The sequence below is a fragment of the Sphaeramia orbicularis genome, chromosome 6 (assembly GCF_902148855.1).
Source record: "Sphaeramia orbicularis chromosome 6, fSphaOr1.1, whole genome shotgun sequence".
In the NCBI taxonomy this organism is placed as follows: domain Eukaryota; kingdom Metazoa; phylum Chordata; class Actinopteri; order Kurtiformes; family Apogonidae; genus Sphaeramia; species Sphaeramia orbicularis.
In genome coordinates, this window is record NC_043962.1 from 15,008,764 (window position 1) to 15,032,602 (window position 23,839).

The window sequence follows — 23,839 nt, forward strand, 5'->3', positions numbered from 1 at the left end:
ATAACACATCTAACGAGTCATACTTTCATACTTCACCTACTTCCTGTACTTGTCACTGTTTGTTCAGAATTTGTAGGTCACAGGTTTGTGTACATAGCAACATACTTAACTTGCCCACAGGAAAGGAGCTGTTGATCTGTAACAGAAAATCACAGTCGTTCTTGTAGTGAATTGTGTAAGTGGCTGAAGACGGAGGGAATGACTGTCATTGAGCCTGTTTTAAAAATCTGATAACTGGGAGTAATCAGATAATTGTAATAATCCGATCTGACTTGTTTACATGCACTTAAGAAATGTGATAGGCCTAATTGAAAATCCTGGTTTAGATGCTCCAGTCCATTATTGGATTTACATCTGTACATAGTGATGGTAGACTCAAACTTCCTGTTATTGTCTTCTACTCATGTTTGACTATGTAACTTTGGTTTTCTATGATTTTAATTGTGTTTACACAGGCACAGATGAACAAGAACAAAATAAATCAGATTAACCTGTATACATGCAGGAAGACATCAGAGTTTTGGGGAGAAATATGGGAGTGTTAATTCAGTTTCTAAAATTTTTATATCTCCAATGTCATTGTACCATGTACATGCTTTTGGAATGACAAGAAAGATTTATCTTATCTTATAATCAGATAAAGCATATCAGATTATGCCATTTACATGATCCTTTGAATAATCTAATAACTGCAGAAATCTGATAATGATTGGAGTATTAGTGTGCATGTAAACGGACTCACTGTCTCTCAAGCAATTTATGTCATTATCATGTCACAATTCCCTGTAAATACATGGTTAAAACCTGAGCTGGGGTTGTAATACAGATGTGATGGTTTATTACCCCACCCCCAAAAGGGGAGGCAAGGGGTATTGTTTTTGGTTCGGTTTGTTTCTTTGTTTGTTAACGCTCTAGCAGCAAAACTATTGTTGAATTCATACCAAATTGGGTTTATTGATTGCCAGTGACCGAATAGATCTTATTACCTCTGCCAGGAAGTATTATGTTCGCTTTGCTTTGTGTGTTTGCATGTTTGTTTGCGTGTTTGTTTGTTTGTTAGCAGGATAACTCAAAAAGTTATGGACAGATTTTCATGAAATTTTCAGGAAATGTTGATACTGGCACAAGGAAGAAATGATTAAATTTTGGTGGTGATAGGAGGTGGGGGGGCAGATCTGTCTTCGCAGAGGTCTGTGCTCTCCGAGTGCTTTTCTATTTCATTATAACTCAACAAATATTGATTGGAATTTAATATAATTTGACATACACATGACTGGTGCCAAGCTTCAACTTTTTCTACTGTATGGAACAACCTTGAAACTGTTTAATTTAAAAAGAAATAGTCGATCCACACATGCACACCGTTCGGGATGCTTGGCGGAAGTTTGCGTTTTCTGAACACTCGTTACATTTTGGGAAAAGTAGGTCAAAGCTCAAATTTTTAATGAATTTTTTTCAATCTTTTTTTTTTCTCCCATTTACTTACAATTGGCAAAATTTCAAATGTCTATGAACACATCAATTTTGTTTCAATTTACTTCAAACTTGGCACATATATAGAGACAGTTGATATGCTAACATCAGCACATGCATAGACATGATGACATCAGCTGGATTGATGCCAGAATAAGCTACAGTACATGCGAGGGGCGGGGTTTGTTGTGCCTGGCACCACTTGTTTATAATTTGTGTTGAACTTTAACAATCAGTTAAAAACTTTAGTAGTAGTTTAACTGAAGTCAGGCTGAGAAACACAGTTTGCATTTGGACTTGTTATCTCCACACAGCTTATGTCCCACTGTGGCAGCCCTTTTGCAGACACCTCCCACCCACGATGCCCCAGACATGGCCCCAATACTCGTCTGTCATATCTGCCTTCACTTGCTGCTGGCTATTTAACCTTCATGGGCATTTCTCCACCTCCCTTTTTGTAAGATAGTTTCAGGTCTTTGACTTCAATTCCCTACCTGTCATCTCCACCATGCTGAGGGCTCACCGCTTTATCACTATGCAATTAATGGAAGAAGTTAGGCTAAAAGAAATGGCAATTTTCCAACTTTCCTCTCAAAATATTATCACACTTTTCTTTTTTTATTTTTTAAATTCAAGTGTTTATTGAACTTTTCAAAGGCTTGGTACATGGCAAACTTAATATGTTTCTCCATACAAGAACAGGTAGTATATAATTAACAATTAACTCTGGTGACCGACTCAACATACTTTTTATCTCATAAACATAAAAGATCAAAAATAAAATAAATAAATAAAAGACAGGCAGAAGGCACAAAAGAAGGTGGATGCATAATAATATCAACTAGGGATGTAACGATTACCGGTATAAAGATAAACCGTGGTAAAATTGCAGACGGTTAGTATTACCGTTTAAATTCTAATTATCATGATAACCATGAAATTATCATGAAAACCCCATGTAAAGCTTTGCTTTTATGTCAGATATTTGAGTATAGTTATAATTTATTACAATTTAAATTTTATATACCTAATATTTGGAACCAATATTCACTTTTGAAAATATGTTCATATAGTACGTTAAAGTGAAAAAAATAATAGGCAGTTGATATAAATGAAGTTGTGCTGAAAAAAAAGAGGCCAAACATGGGTATAGTAAACATTTGTTTATATAGTATAAAAAGGTAAAACCAAAAGTACTGAAAAACGGACAAAATAGGCTCAGACCACTAAGGGTTAATACTTGAATGTTTCTGCCAAGAGAAACTGCCTTGTGCCAATTATTTTATTTATTTTTGTTTTTGTTTTTTTTTTTCAAAATACAACTTGGTTAAATTATTTCAGTGTGTGTATCAGTACTTTTTGAACATTTTGAGTACAATTTCAACAATACCATGATAATAATGATAACCGTGATAATTTTGGTCACAGTAACCGTGATATGAAATTTTCATATTGTTACATCCCTAATATCAACTAATAAATATCTGTACACACACACACACACACACACACACACACACACACACACACACACACACACACACACACACATCTGTACATGCACTCATACTTTGATACATGCAGACCTATCTACCTTTATGTAATCCCAAAACCTGTCCCAAAGGGTCACCCCCTCCTCTCTGTCATCACTTAATCTACTAAACATGCATTCATAGGATGCAGTTTCAGTCATTGCACAGACTCATTCTTTCATCTGTGGAGTTTCTGATGTTTTCCAGTGTCTTAGAATGACTTGACAAGCTGCTGTTGTACCCACTGAAATTACCAAAAAGTTCTATTTGGTTACATTGGGTAACTGAGATTTATCCCCCAGTAATCAGAGCTCTGGGTTTGAGGAGATTTCTGCTCCAAGCCAGTTACTTAAAATATTTAGAATTGGAGTCCAGAAGGGTCTGATTAAAACATATTCCCACATACAGTGAAGGAAAGTTCCAGTTTTCTTTTTGCATTTCCAACACAAATCATCATCCAATTGTTTCATCCTATACAATCTAGATGGTGTGTAATAGTATCTATGTATTACATTATATTGCGCAAGTTTACCCCTTGCCTCTCTTACATTTATCACCCTTTTCTAACAGTATTACAACTTTGTAATAGTAAAATATTTTGACTTTCTGTAAAATTACACTTTTTTGCAATGTGTCACACATTTAGAGTTTGTAATACAAGGATACAATTTTAATTATTACTAGTGCGTTGACCTGTGGGGATCCATGGGTTCTAGATGTGGTAGTTTTTATGCTGTTGTGTATTTGTACATGCTGTACTGCAGTTGTCCAGCAGTCACCGCCAAAGTGTTCTGGGTATAGCAACGTGATTAGAATTACTAATATCTCCCAATGTATTGGTCCTATCAACTTGCTGTTTTCGCTAGTCTCTGCCTTGACCAAAAATACATAAGTATGACAAACGGCAGCAGTCAGCTCTTTCCGGATTTTGTGTGAATCCCTGGACACACTCACCCACGCACACAGAGGCCACTTGGCTTTTATAATATAGATGACAAAAATTTCTTCAGTATCTAACAATTTTTCCCTAACTATATAATATAGTTTCAATGATTCAATAGCATGCAGAAGCCTTATCCACTGTAGAAAATAGCAATTTGGCAGTGTAGCGTCTAATCTGTTTAACTCGCAAAGAAGAAGAATAGATAAAACATTAGATAGAAGCAGAACAACAGGATTAGTACAATTTATTGCTTACAGACATGGGGTCTAGTTCTGCATCAGATTTGTCAGATGTTCCTCTATTTGTCATTTTCCATCTATAAACCAGCACCACCTGGTCTCTTCAACTTTTACATAAGAATTAGTATTGTGATAACATTTATGGTAATCTTAACTACCCCTAAAAGCCTCAGGAACAAAGCCAAGGTATTTTAAAAAATGTGAAGATTAAAACTTAAAGTTTGCTGAAGTTAGTCCTTTTGCTCTAGGTCAGCAGTGAGAGTGGTTTAACAGGAAAAAGTATGAATGAATGAATGAATGGATGAAATCTTTATTTTGAACATGTCAACAGTGAAATCAAAACAAAAATCAACCAACAGAATATACAGGGTGGGGAAGCAAAATTTACAATGAACATTTAGTTGTTTTTTCTCAGCAGACACTATGTCAATTGTTTTGAAACCAAACATATATTGATGTCATAATCATACCTAACACTATTATCCATACTTTTTCAGAAACTTTTGCCCATATGAGTAATCAGGAAAGCAAACGTCAAAGAGTGTGCGATTTGCTGAATGCACTCGTCACACCAAAGGAGATTTCAAAAATAGTTGGAGTGTCCATAAAGACGTAATATGTAAAGAAGAGAATGACTATGAGCAAAACTATTACGAGAAAGTCTGGAAGATACTATTAAAGAAGAATGGGAGAAGTTGTCACCCGAATATTTGAGGAACACTTGCGCAAGTTTCAGGAAGCGTGTGAAGGCAGTTATTGAGAAAGAAGGAGGACACATAGAATAAAAACATTTTCTATGATGTAAATTGTCTTGTGGCAAATAAATTCTCATGACTTTCAATAAACTAATTGGTCATACACTGTCTTTCAATCCCTGCCTCAAAATATTGTAAATTTTGCTTCCCCACCCTGTAAGTGCTGGTACATAAATGATTGATAAGCAAACAAGCAACAAAATAAATAAATACATAAATAGTAGTAGTAGTAATAATAATAATAATAATAATAATAATAATAATAATAATAATAAAACTGATGAAATTAAATTATACATGCTCAAAAAGGAGTAGGAAGAAGTAAAGACTTATGTACTCCTACCCCCAATTTCTATGCCTTATGATCTCTATATTGCAATTATTTTGCATGAATATCAATATAATACTACTACTAATAGTATAACAATGTCATACATCCTTTTTCTTATATACACTAATATGATAATACCCATTTACAACTTATCCTACCAGATATTAATACCAGATATTAATAAAAAAAAAAAAAAAAAAACCCAGAACAACAAAAAAAAAAAACAAGCAAACAAAAACACATACATATATAATATAAATACATATAATACTCTATATTGTCCTATATAGCAACACAGTAACAATGTATTCATATATCCATATTTAAACTAGATATTACTAACACATATGTGGCAAAGTCCCACTATGAAAAACAACTGGATAGTAGACCAGAACACACCTTCGCCAGGCACTTGTGTTGTAATTTTCGATTCTGTTAAGTTTAGACGATGGCGGTGACCTCTGTTTGTCTCTTAACCTTCACAGGTGGCTTTGATAGACTTGCTGGACTTCTCTTAAGTTCCTTGTGCGTGATGGATACAGAGGTGGGTCTGCAGGAGGAAGACATGGAGTCCTCGTGGATGCTGCTGTCATGGCTGGCGTCCTGCTTCATGGTGTTTGGGGGATCTTTGCCTTATGTACCGCAATACCAGGAGATCGTAAAGAGCAGCAACACTGAAGGCTTCTCCACCAGAGTCTGTCTGGTACTGCTCGTAGCCAACATCCTGCGCATCTTCTTCTGGTGAGAATGAAAAGGACAATAGTCATTAAACATATTATTCTTACGTACACTTTCTTTTTCATTACTTTCTCCAGAAGACAGGCAGGTGTCTCACTTCAACATAAACTCCTTATCATAGCTTTTAAAACTTTCATGCAGTGGTCACTGCAGTAGACAGCTATTCTACAGCTGTTCTCTTGTATATTCAGGGATTTTGTTGTTTTTAGTTCCATATCAGCCAACACAGCGGACGCCTATGCATCATCCCATACACTGACATTCATACCATTACTGTAACTGTGCTGTTCTTGATAAATCTGATCTGCAGTAACATGTTTGAGTGTAAATCAGTTGCTTGTTATTGTTAGTAGACTGCAATTAACCTTTTTTTTTAAACAAAAAAGTGTTTTTTTTTTTGCATATTTCTCCATAAAGTGAATAATAACTAATATTAGAGTATGTTAAAATGTGACAAAACACCAGATTAGCAGCATTAAAAAAATGTATTTCATAGTTTTCACACAGTTTATCAGTAAATACATGTTTCTTTGCTTCAAAAATTAAATGCATGATGTCCAGCTGAGTGGACATGTTTGCAACTCCATGAAAAATAGGTTCACAAAACAAATTTTCAATCGCATTGTGTTTTTTCATGCCTAAAGAGGAATAAAAACACTTGGGAAAAATATCGTGATTAGGGTCAAACAACGGTATTCCAAATCTCTCTGATGGGATATTTTAGAAACAATTTGACCCACATTTTTACTTTTAAATTCATTTTTGCTTTAGTTGGACCATAAGGGATTATCCAAAACAAGGACTTACTTTATACTGAAATAAATGTTGGAATGGCAGTCAATTAAAGTTTGCTCTCTGACAGGACATTACTGTGTTTTTACCCATTAAGGTTCTCATAATTCATGCATGAAAGGGGTAATGTGTGGTAACTTATCTCTTGTTTTGCAGGATAGGGAAACAATTTGAGCTGACCCTGCTGATCCAGAGCGTTGTGATGATCTTCACCATGTTTGCCATGCTGCATCTCTGCTGCTCTGTCCAAAACACCAACCGAGTCAGCACCAAGCAACACAGACTTTCAGGTGCCCAGTCATGTTATGCATGTTACGAGACATTTTCACCAAACACACAATGAAAACGGACACACTCACATAATCACATCAAGTAATTCCAGGTTCCCACGGGGTCTTAAAAAGTCTCAAATTTACAAATCTGCATTTAATACCTTAAAAAAGTATGAAAAGGTAGGTCTTAAGTTATGCTGCCATAAACTTGTTTGCTGTATTGTGTCTGTTAAATGTCCAAGCTGCAAAAATCAACCTCCCAACAATATTTGGTTCTACCCCAACCCTAAAAGCAGAGGTTTTGTGGACTCTGGACACTGTCGCTAAACACATGTCATACAATGCCAATGACAGAATCAACCAGCTGTTTAAATGCAGGTTCTCTGGTTCAGATATAGGTAATATGTTTACATGTGGTGCTGATAGAATGGCTTATATAGCTAAATTTGGAATAGCAGTGTACAACAAGACAGAGCTCGATTTGAAAGTGGGCATCGGGCCTTTCGTTCTTATGTTTGGCTTTGAACTGGGCATTAAATTCTGTTTGACATAGTTTTAAAAAGTCTTATATTTAATTTGTAGAAACTTGTAGGAGCCCAGTAATTAGACTTAGACTTTATTTGTGATTCCAGATTTTAGATCAAAAATGAAATTTCGATGCATTCGGCTCAGCAGGCAGCAGCAATAAATACAAACAGGCACTATATATACAAGATAGAATAAATATGCATATCAGATAAAATTTACTTAGGGGGTCAAATGAGTGGCCATTTTTGTCAAAAAAAAAAAAAAGTTGTAAGAAATGCATAGAACTGTGTTGAAATAATGCTAATACATTTGTGCACAGACTACTGATATTATTTGACAGTGGAAGCTATATTTTCAGAAATATTGGATTTTGAATAGCACGTGTATGTGAAAACTTTTGCTGGTGGACGGACGTGACATTACCCATGATGATCTGGTCAGTACCAGTACTTTATTAGGAATAAACTTACATACTTACTATTGCTAATTCTCCTCTTATTCATAAATGTTAGTATTGTGGATCTAAAACAATAACAGCTGACACAAAAACACAAAATGTGGCAGTGGACGGATGTGACATGGTTGTTACAGATCCCATCATACTGATGCTCGGCAGCCATGTCACCGTTTCCACAAAAGATCCCTGTGCAAAAACTAGGATCAGAATTATTTATTGTATAGTTTATCATCATACTAAAGAGTAAATAACAATATAGAATTGTTATTTCTTCATAAAAATGCTTATTATTAGAAAACTGTTGATTTAAAAAGTGACGTGTGACATTCTTAATGTATGTATTGGCGTAACATGAGCAGGATGGATCAGCACCATACTCCATATTGCAACCTGTAAAAATAAAACATGTGATATGTAGGATAGAATCTTGTAAGAAAAACTTGGGAATCTAAAAGAATAGAATCTTTGTTTTTCAGGTAAATTCAGTTAAAATACAACTTGGCCATTTGTGACATGAAAATATAGCATTAATTGTGATGAAATTGAACATTTTTGACCTGAAAACATAGTTCATATGACCATCAACATGTTGCAACAGAACTGAAATCCTTTACGTTTGCAGAACTTGCATTTACCAACACAAAGTTCCTTTGGGGATTCACTTGTATTGATTTCTTATGCACAAAGACATAAATAAGACCTCTAAGCAAATTTTAGCCAATATCCATATAAAAACTATGTGTGAGTATAAAAAACTATGGTTCTCTGATTAAAAAAACGAAGAAAAAAAAGAATTTACAGTACTGAATATTGCACATTGGAACAGTCCTGTGTAGGTGAGGGAGGTAGGAGGGGGGCTATTATGTTGAGTTCAGCGGTCTTATGGCACGTGGAATTACAAGTAGTCAGTGACATAGTCAGCATACCTCTTGACTGTGTCTGTGGTTTAGACATCAACTCACACTTCTTACCAAAAGAGGGGGCCATTGGTAAAGCTTTGATGGTACAGCTGCTGTTTTCACAATACCTCACTTGTGTCGGTCACCTACAAAAATTCTCTCTTCCTCTCTTTCATTGCCCCTTTTCTTTACTAAATAGTTAATTTTGGCTCCTTGTATCTAGATATTCCAGTCACTAGCGTGCACTGATGATGGGAAAGCTTGAATGGTAATAAAAATAATGGTGCTGTCGATATTAGGATATTTAAGAAAGTGCAAGGCAAAGCACATATGTCCTATAGATGTATTATTTGTCATGCTAAACCTGCAGGAGATCAGTCTGTTCTTTGTGTGGTGCAGAAGGAGGAAGTGGATGAGATATTGGTGCAAAGTAAGGAGAAATTGGAGAGGGGATGAAGAGGGCTAAGATTACGCAAACCAATATCAGTATCCATTGCGCATTTTGTGTGTGTATGTGTGTGCGAAAGTGTTGGTAAGGGCTGCAAGTGCCACTGTAGGCGGCCCATCTGAGATTGTTTTCAGGGTCACTCTTTATAGAGCACCGTCTTTTATGGGTAATTGTGTTTTTTTTTTTTACAGGTGCTCGAGTTGATTGCTTTTGCAAATGGGCTGACGTAAATTCAATCCGAGTAGGATTTTTTTTCTGCATGTGGAGCTGAAACTGAGCGATGAAACACTCGGAATATGCAGAATATGTGCACGCAGAATACACAGATTACAAGAACTGTCTGATTTTTATGTTGATTGATGACTAAAAGGGGGAGAATTTGACGTAACTTGGTTTTGTTTTGCTGACAGTGGTAATAGGGTTGATTGAGTAAATCAAGATTGAAGATGAGAGTAATGATCTGCTTTATCTTAGGCATCTGTGCTTCTCTTGTCTCAGCGCAGCGAGCTATTACTCATCCTCAAGGCCCACGCTTAAACTTTTTTCGCAGCGAGTGAAATAATTTATGACAACTGGTGGTGGGCTGTCTGTTTTTCTCTGAGGGTAGATGATTGTCATCGGCTTCATATCTATTTTGTGCTCGGTGTTTGTACATATTTTAGCGATTTAGTTAAGAGTTTGCCCGCGGGTTATGTGTACGTTCCGTGTGAATAAGAGAAAACAGATGTGTGTGACGCAGCTCAGGATCAAATGTTCATGTTGACAGAGTGCGCAAGTTTGTCCGTTATGACCCCAGTTGCTAAAATGCAACACGACCACTCTCGCTCTCACAGATCGCCCCCCCCCCCCCCCCCCCCCCCCCCCCTCCCTGTTTCCTGAAGGGTATGCCCGAGGTCTGGTTTCACAGATGGGGGATGGAGGGGTCAGGACAAGAATAGATCAGAACAGCCCTTTGCCCCAATGGTCCAGTCCTCCCACCATCCCTCCATCGCGCCATTGTAAAGTCTTTCCAGCAGAACAGGGTCGTTTCTCTGCAGTTAGTCCCTCCTCCCCAAGATGCACGTTGGCAATGATTTCTGAATATGTGACTATTTTTAAGAATCCTTCACGCTGAGCATTTTTTCAACACCCCCCCCCACCCCACCCACCCTCCACTCCACCCTGCATCCCTTTCTGCTCTCAATCCTCTTCCTCTTCCTCACTCCCTTTTATACCACCTTCCTCGTCTGTCCTCTTCCCTCTTCTTGTCGTTCTGCTTCTGTTTGATCCTCTTCCTTCCCTTGACTCCTCATCTCGAGCGCGACACATGAGAATGCCAAGTCCATGTGTGCCATTCCAGGGTCAGCCATGATCTTACCGTACATCTGCCAACGACCGTCCCCCACATACTGGCCTCATTTTCTGCTTCTTAAAGCCCCACATCGCTGTCTTATACCCGTTATGTTTTCTTATCGCTGATGGCGCTGTTTTCTCCAAGCCTCCATCTGTCCTGGTTGACTTTTCGAAACTTGAGAAGGCACATTTTTCCATATATTTTCCATATTTCTGTGATGTACTACATTTTTTTAATCTTTGAAGTAGTGTGTTCCTGACAAAATTTGGCATGCTGCAAGACCGAAAGGAGAGCAGTGTCAGAAGACGAGTAACTCTATTCATTCGACCTATGAAAAAGAGTCTGTGGTGCCAAATTTAGGTTTAAGTAGTATTTTTATGCTCAGTGAAGCAGTTCATGGCTCAAATATGTATTGGCAACAGTGCAAAAATGGCAGTAAAATGTTGTCATGTTATGTGTTTTAGAGGTCCAACTTAAACTGATCTCAGATGTTTTTTATTATTTCTCTTAGTCCAAACCAATAGTAGGGATTTCACTGTTTTTCTTTGTTGTGGGCTTTGGTGATGTGGTTGCCGTTGCAATTATGGGGTTTGGTGTTTTCTGTTATGTATTATAAAAACTTTGCATTTTAATGGAGTTGACTGCTATCTTTATAATATGTATGAAAAGGCAGTATAAAAGCGTACAACTTTACTACACCTAAGGGAGGACAAAATCATGCAATATAGGAGAAACATCAGCTGATATCAATATGTTGAAAAGGCAGTTTTTCCCCCTCTCTAAAGCATTACTTTAAATAAGTAAAGGTCGAGAGAAAATCAACATAATTAGTCCGGAATTGAATTTTCGAGCTGGGTCACCTTCATTAATGAGCTGGAGAGGAGTGTGCGTTGGAGAATTTCCTTTTTCTTTTTGTGTGTTTGTTAGTTTGCTTGACCTTGGTTCTTTAGTTTAGACACAGTCTTAAAGTATTGCCTTTTTTTTTTTTTTTTTTTTTTTTAATACTTCAAGCCAAATTAATGCACTGTTATTAAATTATATTCCAAGTTTATTTATGGAAAAAAAACTCTGCTCAAAGTTAATGTGTCATTAACTGTAAAGTGCTCTAATCTCTTTAAAAAAGGTCTTTTGCGAAGATGAATAAAAGTGAACGTAAGCTGATTTGGAGACTAAAAGTGGAGGCCGTGCTGCAGTTGCAGAGTCTTTGTAATGGTCTCTACATAGAGCTGACTCAGAGGTATGACTTTGCAATGACTTCCAGTGGCGGCCCCAGGGTGCCCACATTAACAGTCCTGGCCTTATGATACAGGGATTGGGAGGCAGATAGAGGGGTGAGGGGAAAGACTATGTTCAAAGACAAATGTGACCTGAGGCTAAGAGGTAGGCTTGGCACAGTGAAAGTGCAGAGTAACATTGAAAAAGTGAAAATAGAAAATGCAAGGACTTAGGAAACGTTCAGTGACGGCATTTAATAGTATTCTCACCATGTGCATTGTTCAATGTAAACTCAGGCTGACTATTTAGTAGAATTTAACCCTTTCATGCATGAATTATTAGAACCTTTGTCGAGATCTTTTCTTGAGTGTTTGAGTGTTTTTATTCCTCATTAGGCATGAAAAAACAATGCAATTGAGTTTTTTTTTCATGGATTTACAAAAATGTCCACTTGGCTACACCATGCATTTTATTCTTGAAGCACAGAAACATGTATTTAAAACCCAATATCAGAAAGTGATATGAAAACAATAAAATAAAAACATTTTTAATCCTGCTAATCTGATGTTTTCTCACATTTTAACGTACTCTAATATTAGTTATGAGCCACTTGATTGACTGATTGATTGATGTATTTATTTCGAATATGAATGTCAAAACAGAAGAAAATAAACAAAACACTTAAACACAAGACATAAGACATATAATACATATTCAAAAAGGAGTGAGAAGAAGCATAACTTATAAAATCCCACCTTTTCTTCTTAAATAATTAATAACAGTAATAATCTTCCTAGTTCATGGAGATAATATGCAAAAAAAACAACACCTTTTTGTTTTTTTAAAAAAAACTGTTAATTACAGTCTAACAATTAACAATTGATTTACACTCAAACATATCACAGCAGATCACATTTATCAAAAACAGGAAAGTTACAGTAATGGCATGACTGTGTGTGTATTGGATGGTTCATAAGTGTTCACTGTGTCGGCTGATTATGCAACTAAAACAAAACCTGTGAATATACAAGAGAACAGCTGGAGAATAACTGTCCACTGGAGTGAACACTATGCATGAAAGGGTTAATGGACTTCAGAAGTAAGTTAGAGCAGCTCTGAGGTTCCCTTATGTCCAGTTAAAAGAGGAACAACATCTTCCTCTACTGGTTGGACTGGGTATAAATCCAAACTGACTAGTGAAACATCCAAATGACCTCACCTCAGATGTTTTAATTTGCATTTTGTGTATAAAGTTTATATTCCGTACATCTACTCAGCCAACGCTGTCCGCTCTCGCCTACAACACCACTCTGAGTCACTGAGGAAAGAGTCCACATTCCTATTTAACGTCCTGCTTGTGTGAGGCAGGAAGAGCTTACCAGCCTCATAAACAGAGGAAGAGATGGGCCTCTCGATAGCCGGTATTGACCCCTCGGTCATCCTTAAAACCGTCAGTGCTCAAGTGATAAAAGTAATTTCAATTTGTACGAGATAACCTCTTCAGGAGAGGTTAGACAAAGCAGACTTTGGAGGGATGATGAGAATTATTTAAAGGTGTGTCCAGATAGGTCTTAATTCAGTGAGCTCTCACTCTGTCTTCATTTACTCATCAACAACAACAACAACTGAGCTCGTACATTGTTTGCAGCAACTTATTGCCTCATAAATCCACAGTGTTTCTGTCTCACACCGGCACACAATCATGTTTCTACAAGTAGCGGCAAACTGAGTTGTTCAGGCTGCCATAAACAGCTGAAAAATGTCTATAATAACAGTTTATTTGATTTTTAGTATTAGATATTGTACATTTCAGATTAAATAAGTAAATTATTACTGCAGCAGGCTCATTGACAACATGAGGGATAGTCTACTGCACTGTACTCACATCTGGAGGTGAGATCTGTGTCACTGTTCTTTCAGTTGTTCATTAGTTTTTTGTTTTTTTTTTAAGATAAATACAGTATAACTTATGAAGAAGAAGAGCCATTTATGAGTGAAGAACACTTGAACTGTAAAATAGAAATTCTTATAAAATAAATAATTCTATTGAAATCTCAGTTTTCTTTGGGGCTCTATAAACAAAAGTGAATGCATATAATAACCAATTACATGATGACACAAGTATGTTCAATATAGAGATTCTGAAATAATGACTAGACCCCTTTGACAAAATAGTGATGTCAGTATTTATGAATAATAGGTCTGTAACGGTACACAAAATTTTCGGTTCGGTACGTTTTCGGTTTTGAAAGCCACGGTTCGTTTTTTTTCGGTTCGGTACGGGAAGAAAGAAAACCCCTCAAAATGTCTTTAATGCATTTATGAATTTTTGAACATTCTTCTACCAATTTTTGGAGCCAATAGAATATAGAAAAACAGGAATAATATAATTCTGCTGCTATAAATCAAATAGAAAATAAAATATTACTAAATGTATTCTAAACATTAGTATTGCACTTTTCCCTGAAAGGAAGTTTTGAACAAACATCAAAAATCTAATCACATTTTTGTCAGTTCACATTCTGCTCTAAAATAACAAAAAAAAAAAAAAAAAAATTCCACATGAATTGCAACAAGAGAGCAAACTGGTATTCTGTTTAAACAAACTGAAGAGCAACACTGACAAATAAATTAACCTAATTATTATTTATTTTAGGACAGATAAACTGTTTAGGCCACTTTGTGTACTTGTACGTGTGCGCGCGCGTGACTTGTCAAAAACACGGGGGGGATTTCTTGTTTTTTTTTTGGGGGGGGGGTTATACGTGGGGGTTCGGTCCATAACTAACGTAATAAGTAACGCTGGCGTGAAACGAAAGTGAAACTTTACATCCTTTCAACTCCTTTACAACTTCCAACTCCCGGGTTCTATTCCTCTATTATATACAGCGTGTGTGTGTGTGTGTGTGTGTGTGAGTGAGAGAGAGAGCTAGTCGGCTAGAACTACCGTAGTTCCTTGGGGCCAAACAACGTCTGTCTTATCAACGTCTCTTTCCTCGTTGTTGTCTTTCACCTGAACTGATCCAAACTGGACTGTAATGATGGTGGAGGGTCTGCAGTCTGTTCCCTTCAGGTTCACATCATATTTGTTTTTTTTTTTAACCTTATAGAAGCAGCTATTTCATATTTCGAGTCGTTGTGCGCTAGTTCCATATGTCCATGTGAAACTTGCGCGGATTTAAAGTTCCGCATCAAACGACGTCTTTCGTTCCTTTTTCTTTTTCTCATCATACTGTGCCGTTTCGGTACAGCTGTGTACCGAACCGAACAGGTGTGCACCGAAACGGTTCGGTTCGGTACATGTACCGTTACAGGCCTAATGAATAACCTATAAATTGTCATGTTTCTCTAATGTGCAAATGTGAGATAAATGTACTAAATTAGTGACAGCGCAAACAAAATTTTCTTCATGGTAATATGAATAAATGAAAAAAATCTAATGTTTAAACAAAATCTAGAAACAGAATCAAAGGGCCATTTTAAGAAGTATTATTGAATTTCTATGGAAAGGTAGTCTACTGATTATTTTTAATGGTGTACAGGTATATATACACCTTGGCCAAAAAATTTTCCACCTGGATTTAATAAAGCTAATGGTTCAGATCCTTCCATTTAATAATTTCTGCAGTAATGAATATGTTTCAGCTGGAAATAAGTTAATAATCCTAACTGATGCACTGAGGAGCTTCTCATTCCTTAAACAATCATCAGTTTGATCAGGAGCATAAAGACTGGACTATGTTTCAGTGGAAAAAGGTCATGTGGTCCAATGAGTCTAGATTGGGTTGTTTGGCCCTCAAAATGGAGATTTTTCAGGACCACACTATAAAGGGAGGGTTATGAGAAATCTCTCATAATTCTGTTCGAATCATTGGCAAGATGGAGGTAAACACAGCAAAAAAGTGCAGCAGTGCGATGAAAGAAACACACAAATGTACGTATTTTCTTCATAAACAACTTAATCATTTGATCGTCCATTTAATGTAGTTTCAATGTGTTATAGACATTTCTGCAGTTTGCGGTTGATAGCGGCAAAATGATGCCCAAAACCCATGCAACAGAGACGGTTACAGCTGCTGACGGCATGGGGAATACTTTCAGAAACAAAGTTGTCGCATCTGTTTATAACGGCATCAGTGACTGCTGATGACGTAACAGGACTGGAAGGGTTGTCCCATTTCATAGAGGAATGTTTCAACCAGGGATGCACTGACACCACTTTTTTCCAAACTGAGTACAAGTACTTACATTTGAGTACTTGCCAATACCGAGTACCGATACTGAGTACTTAATAATCCCATTGCAGTTCTTAGTTCCTTTTGTACATATGCTTTATTGTTGTTGTCAGTAATCTGACTGGAACAAAGTGCTGCTACTGACATTTATTATGTTGGAATGAGCATTTCTCAATCAATCCACCAGAGGGCGCCGCTCTTAATGAACCATACTGGACAAATACCACGAAGAAAAGTAAAGTTTTTTGAGAAGAAGAAAGTCAGTAATAACAAACATGGAGACGACAGAGGTAACACTAATGTGATACTAATATTACAGCTTTTTCGCTGGTAACGTTTAAAAGCTTAGCTTCAGCAGGTAGAGAAAAGAGAAATGAGCGATAAGTTTCGTTTTCACTTTCGCTGGTGGCGGTCCGCACTGCTCTGTACACCCGCTGGTATTCTCATTCTGTTTACGCATCCGCCAGCACCTGGAAAACGGATGGAATGTACGCAGAGGACGGACAGAACGCTGTGTCTCTATCTGTCTGTGTCTTTAACGTTACAGTCAGTCAGCGTTACTTTTATCACCGTCATGTATTTGGTTAAATCTCCACACTCTTCACACTCCCCACACATTATTCCACTGCTGCACTGAACTGTGAATGTCACGCAGCTGTAAGTGGTATCGGTGCATTTGTATCGGATATCTTTCACGAATACAAGTATGAGTACACACACTGAGTATATCGGAGGCGATCCCGATACTCGTATCGGTATCGGTGCATCCCTAGTTATCAGCTATTAGTCGTGGTACCAGCTATCCACAGTATTATAAGTAGGATGGAAACCGGTCCAGCTCTGGGTAGTTGTCATAAATCTGTCAGTAGTTTTTCTCTAACTCACACAGTCGCTCTTTGAATAGATCCTCTACCTCCACGGTTCCTGCTGGTATTCTCCGTCTGGGTACGCATCCACGAGCACCTGGAAAAAGATGGAATGTACGCAGAGGACGGACAGAACGCTGCATTCATATCCGTCTGTGTCTGTAACGTTACTTGCAGTCAGCATTACTTTTATCACTGTTATTTATTTTGAAAAATCTCCACACTTTTCACACTCCCCACACATTATTCCTCCTCCACATACCTGCTGCACTGAACTGTGAATGTCACACGGTTGTAAGTGGTATCGGTGCAGTGTATCAGATTACTTTTATGAGTACGAGTACACACACTGAGTATCGGAGCCGATGCCCGATACTGGGATCGGATCGGTGCATCCCTAGTTTTAAACCCCAAGTGCAAGGGTCAAGGGGTGATTGGGATTGGGCCTTAATCCAAGATGAAAATACCAGGATTCCATCATCATCATCATCATCATCATCAGTATAAGATCTTGGCAGAAAAAATAATGCAACCATGGACAGCAAATGCAGGCTGTAAAGTATAAAGCTAAAGGGTGGATCAGACTTTATATTAAAAGAACATTAACAGTAATAACTTGTACCAATAAATGTGAAGTACCTCACTGAGTCGCCTCCTAGGTGAGTGGGGACGAGTGGTGTGATTGTACAAATAATTATGGCCGCCTGAAATAATTGTATTAGACAATCAAAGTATGTAGTAATTGTGACAGATCTAATCTTCCATTTCCAAGTATTTGCAGTTGGATGTTGGCAGCATTTGAAAGGAAAAATATGGGGTCAGTTTTACCCAGCCGTGTCTGTGCTGTAGCTGCTCCTCCTGTCTCATACGCTGTCATGATGAGTCTTGCATCTGCATAATAATGTGCTTTGCATTTGTTTCTGCCTTTGACCCAATATTCTGTCATAACGTAATCACTGAATGGTGCAGTGCAGTGTGTGATGACTCTGCCACTCACCCTTATCTGAAGCACTCAAACAGCACTGCAGCGGCAAAAATCAGGTACCACACACACACACACACACACACACACACACACACACGCACACGCACACACACGCACACACGCACGCACACACACACACACACAGTGAAGCCCAGCCGTTGCATTTACATATCCTACAACACACAGAAAAGGGTTCTGCTTAGTTTCAACGTGGAGTGTGTTTAATTAAACCCCAGATAACAGCAAAGTTTAATTAGCAAGTCAAATGAAGTCAGGTAGGTGAGAGGTGCTTTATTAGGCATCTAGCATATTGGATTACTTGTGCAGAATTCTTAAAAAGTGGGAATGAAATAACATGCCTCAGGGGGAATATTTGTGAAGAGAATTTTTTTTTTTGCTAAGAGGGAGCCATTTGCAGTGTTAAACCTGTAAGATGTCTTTTTTAGTCCAACGGCCCAAAGGATCCGATGGACTATTGGTATCAGATGTCGTCCGTCTGTCATCCGTCCATCATCTGTCGTCATCCGTCCATCATCCATAAACAATTTTTCAAGAATCTTCTTCTCCGAAACCGTCCGTCAGAATTGCTTGATATTTGTTGTGGGACAACTTTGGGGTGAGGTCTACTAAGTCTGTTCAAAGGTTTGGGAAATATGGATTTTTGAATTTTTAATGAATTTTTAAATATTCCCATTGGTTTATAATGGGACACATTTCAAAGTGCTGTAACTTGAAACCAGTTGAAGATGTTGATATAATTACTATTGGCAATAGAGAGGAAGTCACATATGGGCTTCCATTTGGTGCCATGACCTTTGACCTTGAAAGGTCAAACCCAACATCATCTATGTCTAGGGTTCTAGAAACTTCCTCTCCAGAGCCGTCTGCCAGAATCAATTGAAATTTGTAGCAGAGGTTCCTTGGGGCAACAAATACCAAGTACGTTCAAAAACGGAGAAATATTGATTTTTAGCTTACCGGCTGACAGGCCGTAAGCTATTGTTGTTGTGTGGCGGCGGCAGCGTCTGTCGTCGTCTGTTGTCATCTGTCGTCCGTTACAAAACTTTCAGTCGTCGTCTTCTCCAAAACTACAATTCTGATTGACTTCAAACTTGGTGTACAGCTTCTTTATGATGATGTCAACAAAAGTTAGTGAAATTATTTGGATCTGGATCTGATTCTAGATTTGGTGCGACTTTGAAAAATTTCCCCATTATAAGAGATAGGAAGTGGATCAATGCAATAACTCAGTAAATATAAATGATATCAAGTGTAAATTTCTACAGTCCAGCCCTGATGGGGAGATGACCAAAACATAATGTCCACATGCTGATCAGGATCTTCTTCTGGAACCGGGAACTTATGTAAAATTTAACATGGGCTGTTATGGGGAAAAAATTTCAATTGTCTTTTTCTCCCAAACTACGGTTCTGATTGACTTCAAACTTGGTATACAGCTTCTGTATGATGATGTCAACACAAGGTATTGAAATTATTTCCATCCGGATCTGATTCTGGATTTGGTGCCACTTTGAAAAATTTTCCCATTATAAGAGATAGGAAGTGGATTGATCCAATAAATCAGTATCAATGATATCAAGTTGGAATTTGAATTTTTTACAGATCTGATTGGAATATGACCAAAAAATGGGCTATTTCTGTAATATATTAAATACACACAGAACTGGGTGATAATAAATGGCATCTGGATACATTTCCCAAAGCTTTTAATTTGGCTGGTAAGCTACAGGGCCATTGGTCCTATTTTTGAATTTTTTATGAGTTTTTGAAATTTTAAAAATCCCTGTTGGTTTATAATAGAAAAAATTTCAAAGTGCTATAACTTAAAAGCTGTTGAAGATATTGATATAATTACTATTGGCAATAGATAGGAAGCCACATTTAGGCTTTCATTTGATGCCATGACCTTTGACCTTGAGTGACTTTCAAAGGTCAAATGAATGTCAATTATTGTCTTTAAATATGCCGTTGAACGACAGGACGCTTGGTCCCATTTTTTAATCTCCTTCTGCTTTAAAGGAGTTATGTTTTTTTTGCCGTTGTTGTTAGCCTGGTATGTGACATTTGCAGTAGGAGAGGTGACATTTAGTGATATATTAAAACAAGAGGATGATTCTTCTTTTTTTGTGTAAAGGTTAAGGGCAATCGTGCAGTTCCCAGGTGCTGTTTGTTGTTGTGATGTTGTAAAATAAATTATACAGCAGATATTCACCAGTACATAAAACATGCATGCGAGTCATAGGAACAACAGGCATTTCACACAGAAGGTGACGGTAAATAAATAAATAAATAAATAAGTAAAGGACAGATAAGAATAATCAAAAGAAATGTGTCTGAACTCCATCTAACAGCTTAGTTTCAGATTTGTGGTGGTGTCCACGCCAGTTCATTATCACTCTCTCATGGCTCACTCGTAGCTGTCAGGAATGAAATAAGATTTTCAAGATCTATTGTCTAAAAATAAGTTCTTATATCTCACTGAAAAGTTACTCTTTAGGTGATTATGTCTTATTTTAAGTGTGATGAGATATTTTGACTAGAAATGAGAAAAATACACTCGGTAAGATTTTGATTTTTGCAGTGTACTTAAATTAAGTACACACACACACACACAGACACACACACAACAGATGGGTACACATGCAACAATACACCATCACCCCACATAAAAACACACACACACACACATACACACACCTACACCTGTCAGGTTATATGTTCGAGATGGATGGTGATAGATGGTGTCTGTTTGTCAGGTCTTCTCTCTAGTGCTGGTCTAATGAGGTGACACACAGTCCTGACTGTCAAAACCAGTTGGCCAGGGTCAAAGGCGAGTTCATGAATTACTAACCCACATCCATAAATAACCAGAAGGTATCAGGGTGCTCTCCGAGGGTATCGCCCTCAGAGAGCACCGAGAAATTTGCTCAATATCAAAATTCCCTTTCGTTTTGTTGCCATCCTGTTTGACGTGACCTTTTTTCGGGACCGGGCAGGTGAAATTAGAAGTTTTTCCATATTCATGCCACTGTGAATGTTTCATGACAGCATCTTTAATAAATCATCTTCAAATGCAAGCGGAGTATTTGGTTCTTCTTGACGTGCTTAAAGAATCAAAATGACACTGAGTGCTTTTCCGTCTATCGCGTTCACGGCGGATCAAGTGGAGTTCTTACAACTTGTCACATTTTTAAAGCCTACTATTATTTCTAGTACTAATGAAGGATTATTTCCTCACCGGGATGCTTTTCAATTTATTTCAGTGTCTGAGGACCTACCCACTCCCACACAAGCAGTTTTTTTAGCTGATTGGCATGAGTTGCTCTGCCCTGTCAGAGGTAACAGCACTCAGAGAGGATATCATCACTAATAAGAGGCTTATTTAGAGGAAAAAATGAAATAGCCATGTGGGTATTTTCCTTCTTTTCCTAAAAAAAATCTAGTAATTTAAGAATTAACTTGATACTTGCAATGGGAAGACAACAGCCTAAAACTTTTAATTGATAAACCACACAGTCAAAAGCCACACCCTTTCACACCAATTACACAGCAGCTCCGGAAAACAGCATCTTGAAAAAGTGCAATTAAGTAGTAGGCGGAAAATGGATGCTACATAACACAGAGTTTTATTTCTGCAGGGAGTGTCCGAACTGAGTGAAGTGACCCAGAAGTATGGAAATGGCATCACAAGAGTCACCACATCCTCTAGTTCAGGGGTGTCAAACTCATTTTAGTTCAGGGGACACAAAATGACCTGAAGTGGGTCGGACCAGTAAAATAATAACAGTGGAAAATAAGGAAAATTCTGTCTTAGATTTATGGTATCACAGTTTATGTCTCATTACGCACTCACAATAATTGCCCAAAACCATCAGATTGATTCGGAGTCAGAATACTTTATTAATCCTAGAGGAAATTGTGAGAAAGGTACAATAAAGGGGCAAAGAAAGTAGGAAAAAAAAAATTAAAAAGTATGGGAAAGGGCAGAAAATGTAGTCCAGAGACGATTAATTCTACTGTTGAGACATGGTTTGATTGACATTTCATTAGCTAGTTACGTTAGCTACATCATCACTGCAGCTAATGGCATTCATCATTACTTGTAATTTAGTTACATATAACATATACCTTAATGTAGACTGTATATCAGGGGTGTCAAACTCATTTTAGTTCAGGGGACACATTCAGCTCAAAATGATCTCGAGTGGGTTGAACCGATAAAATAATAATTACAGTGAAAAAAGTAAAATTACATTATGAAAATGTTTATATGCACAAAGTTTCATTCAAAATGTGAATAACATGAACAACCTGAAACATCTTAAGAAATGTAAGTGCAATTTTAACAATATTACGCCTCGGTTTATCACATAGACATGTACATTACAACTTACAGATCACAGTGGATCTGCAAATACACAAAACATTTAGTAACAGGCAAAATATTGGTAAAATTACACCTACTCCTCTAAGACATTTCAGGTTTGTAGAAGCTAATAACGTAATAACGACCGGTAACGTAATAAATTTGCCATTTTTAAAATGTAATAGGCCAATAACATATTAACTGGCCAATAACATAATAAAAGTCCTGAACCGATAATAACTTATTACGTTACTGGCCTGGTAAAAAAAAAATCTTTGCAAATGTAATAACTGAGCCAATAACATAATAATATATTAATATCACTGCATTTAAGTTTCATTAATTAGATATAACTGTGATAAAATCTCCCTCTCTCTCTTACGTTGTTGGCTTCTACAAGGTTGTTTTTATTTCTTCAGGTTATTCACATTTTTTATGAAAAGAAAGTTTCTAAATGTAAACATTTTCAGGTAATTTAACTTTTTTGTACTAAAAGAGAAAATGCATCCTTATTTAGCCAATAGGTTTTTATAATAGTATTTTACTGATCTGATCCACTTGAGATGGAATTGGTATGGATGTGGAACCTGAACTAAAATGATTTTGAAATCCTTGATTATTAATATCTTTACAGTAATTTTCACATTTCACAGATTTATCCCCGGGGCCAGATTGGACCCTTTGGCGGGCCGGTTTTGGTCCACGGGCCGTATGTTTGACACCTGTGATCCCAGATCTTTGGCTCACATTTATGTGTCTAGCTATCATGGTTTTCTTTTATCAACTCTCCTTTAAGTCCTTCTCTGACCTGACCATGTTTTCCGTAAAAGTCGAGGAAAAGCAGTCAGGAAAGGCCATCAAGTGTAATTTTTGAACAATTTTACAGCTGACATTTTGGTTTGTCAGCACAGTAAGAAAAGCACAGGTGTTCCTTCATTCCCGACAGCTACGAGTGAGCCATGAGAGAGTGATAATGAACTGGCGTGGACACCACCACAATTCTGAAACTAAGCTGTTAAATGGAGTTCAGACACATTTCTTTTGATTATCCTTATCTGCCCTTTACTTATTTATTTATTTACTGTCACCTTCTGTGTGAAATGTCTGTTGTTCCTGTGACTCGCATGCATGGTTTATGTACTGAAGAATATCTGCTGTATAATTCATTTTACAACATGACAACAACAAACAGCACTGCAAAAATCTAAATCTTACCAAGTGTATTTTTCTTATTCCAGTCAAAATATCTCATCACACTAGAAATAAGACAGAATCACCTAAAGAGTAACTTTTCAGTGAGATTTAAGAACTTATTTTTAGACAATAGATCTTGAAAATCTTATTTCAAGAAATCTTACTCAGATAATTTTCCGTTGGCAGATTTTTTTTTTGCTCCAATTAACTAAAAAAG

The 23,839-nt window shown here is 37.2% G+C and overlaps 1 protein-coding gene across 1 annotated transcript in view; it reads left to right on the top strand.

The window, feature by feature from the left end:
- Positions 1-23,839, top strand: part of LOC115420788 (PQ-loop repeat-containing protein 1) — a 114,198-nt gene that overhangs the window by 5,108 nt on the left and 85,251 nt on the right. The window contains exons 2-3 of the mRNA XM_030136314.1: positions 5,759-6,014; positions 6,960-7,093. Of these exons, the coding sequence (XP_029992174.1) occupies positions 5,806-6,014; positions 6,960-7,093 (343 nt within the window). The 5' untranslated portion in view covers positions 5,759-5,805. The remainder of the gene's footprint in view (positions 1-5,758; positions 6,015-6,959; positions 7,094-23,839) is intronic.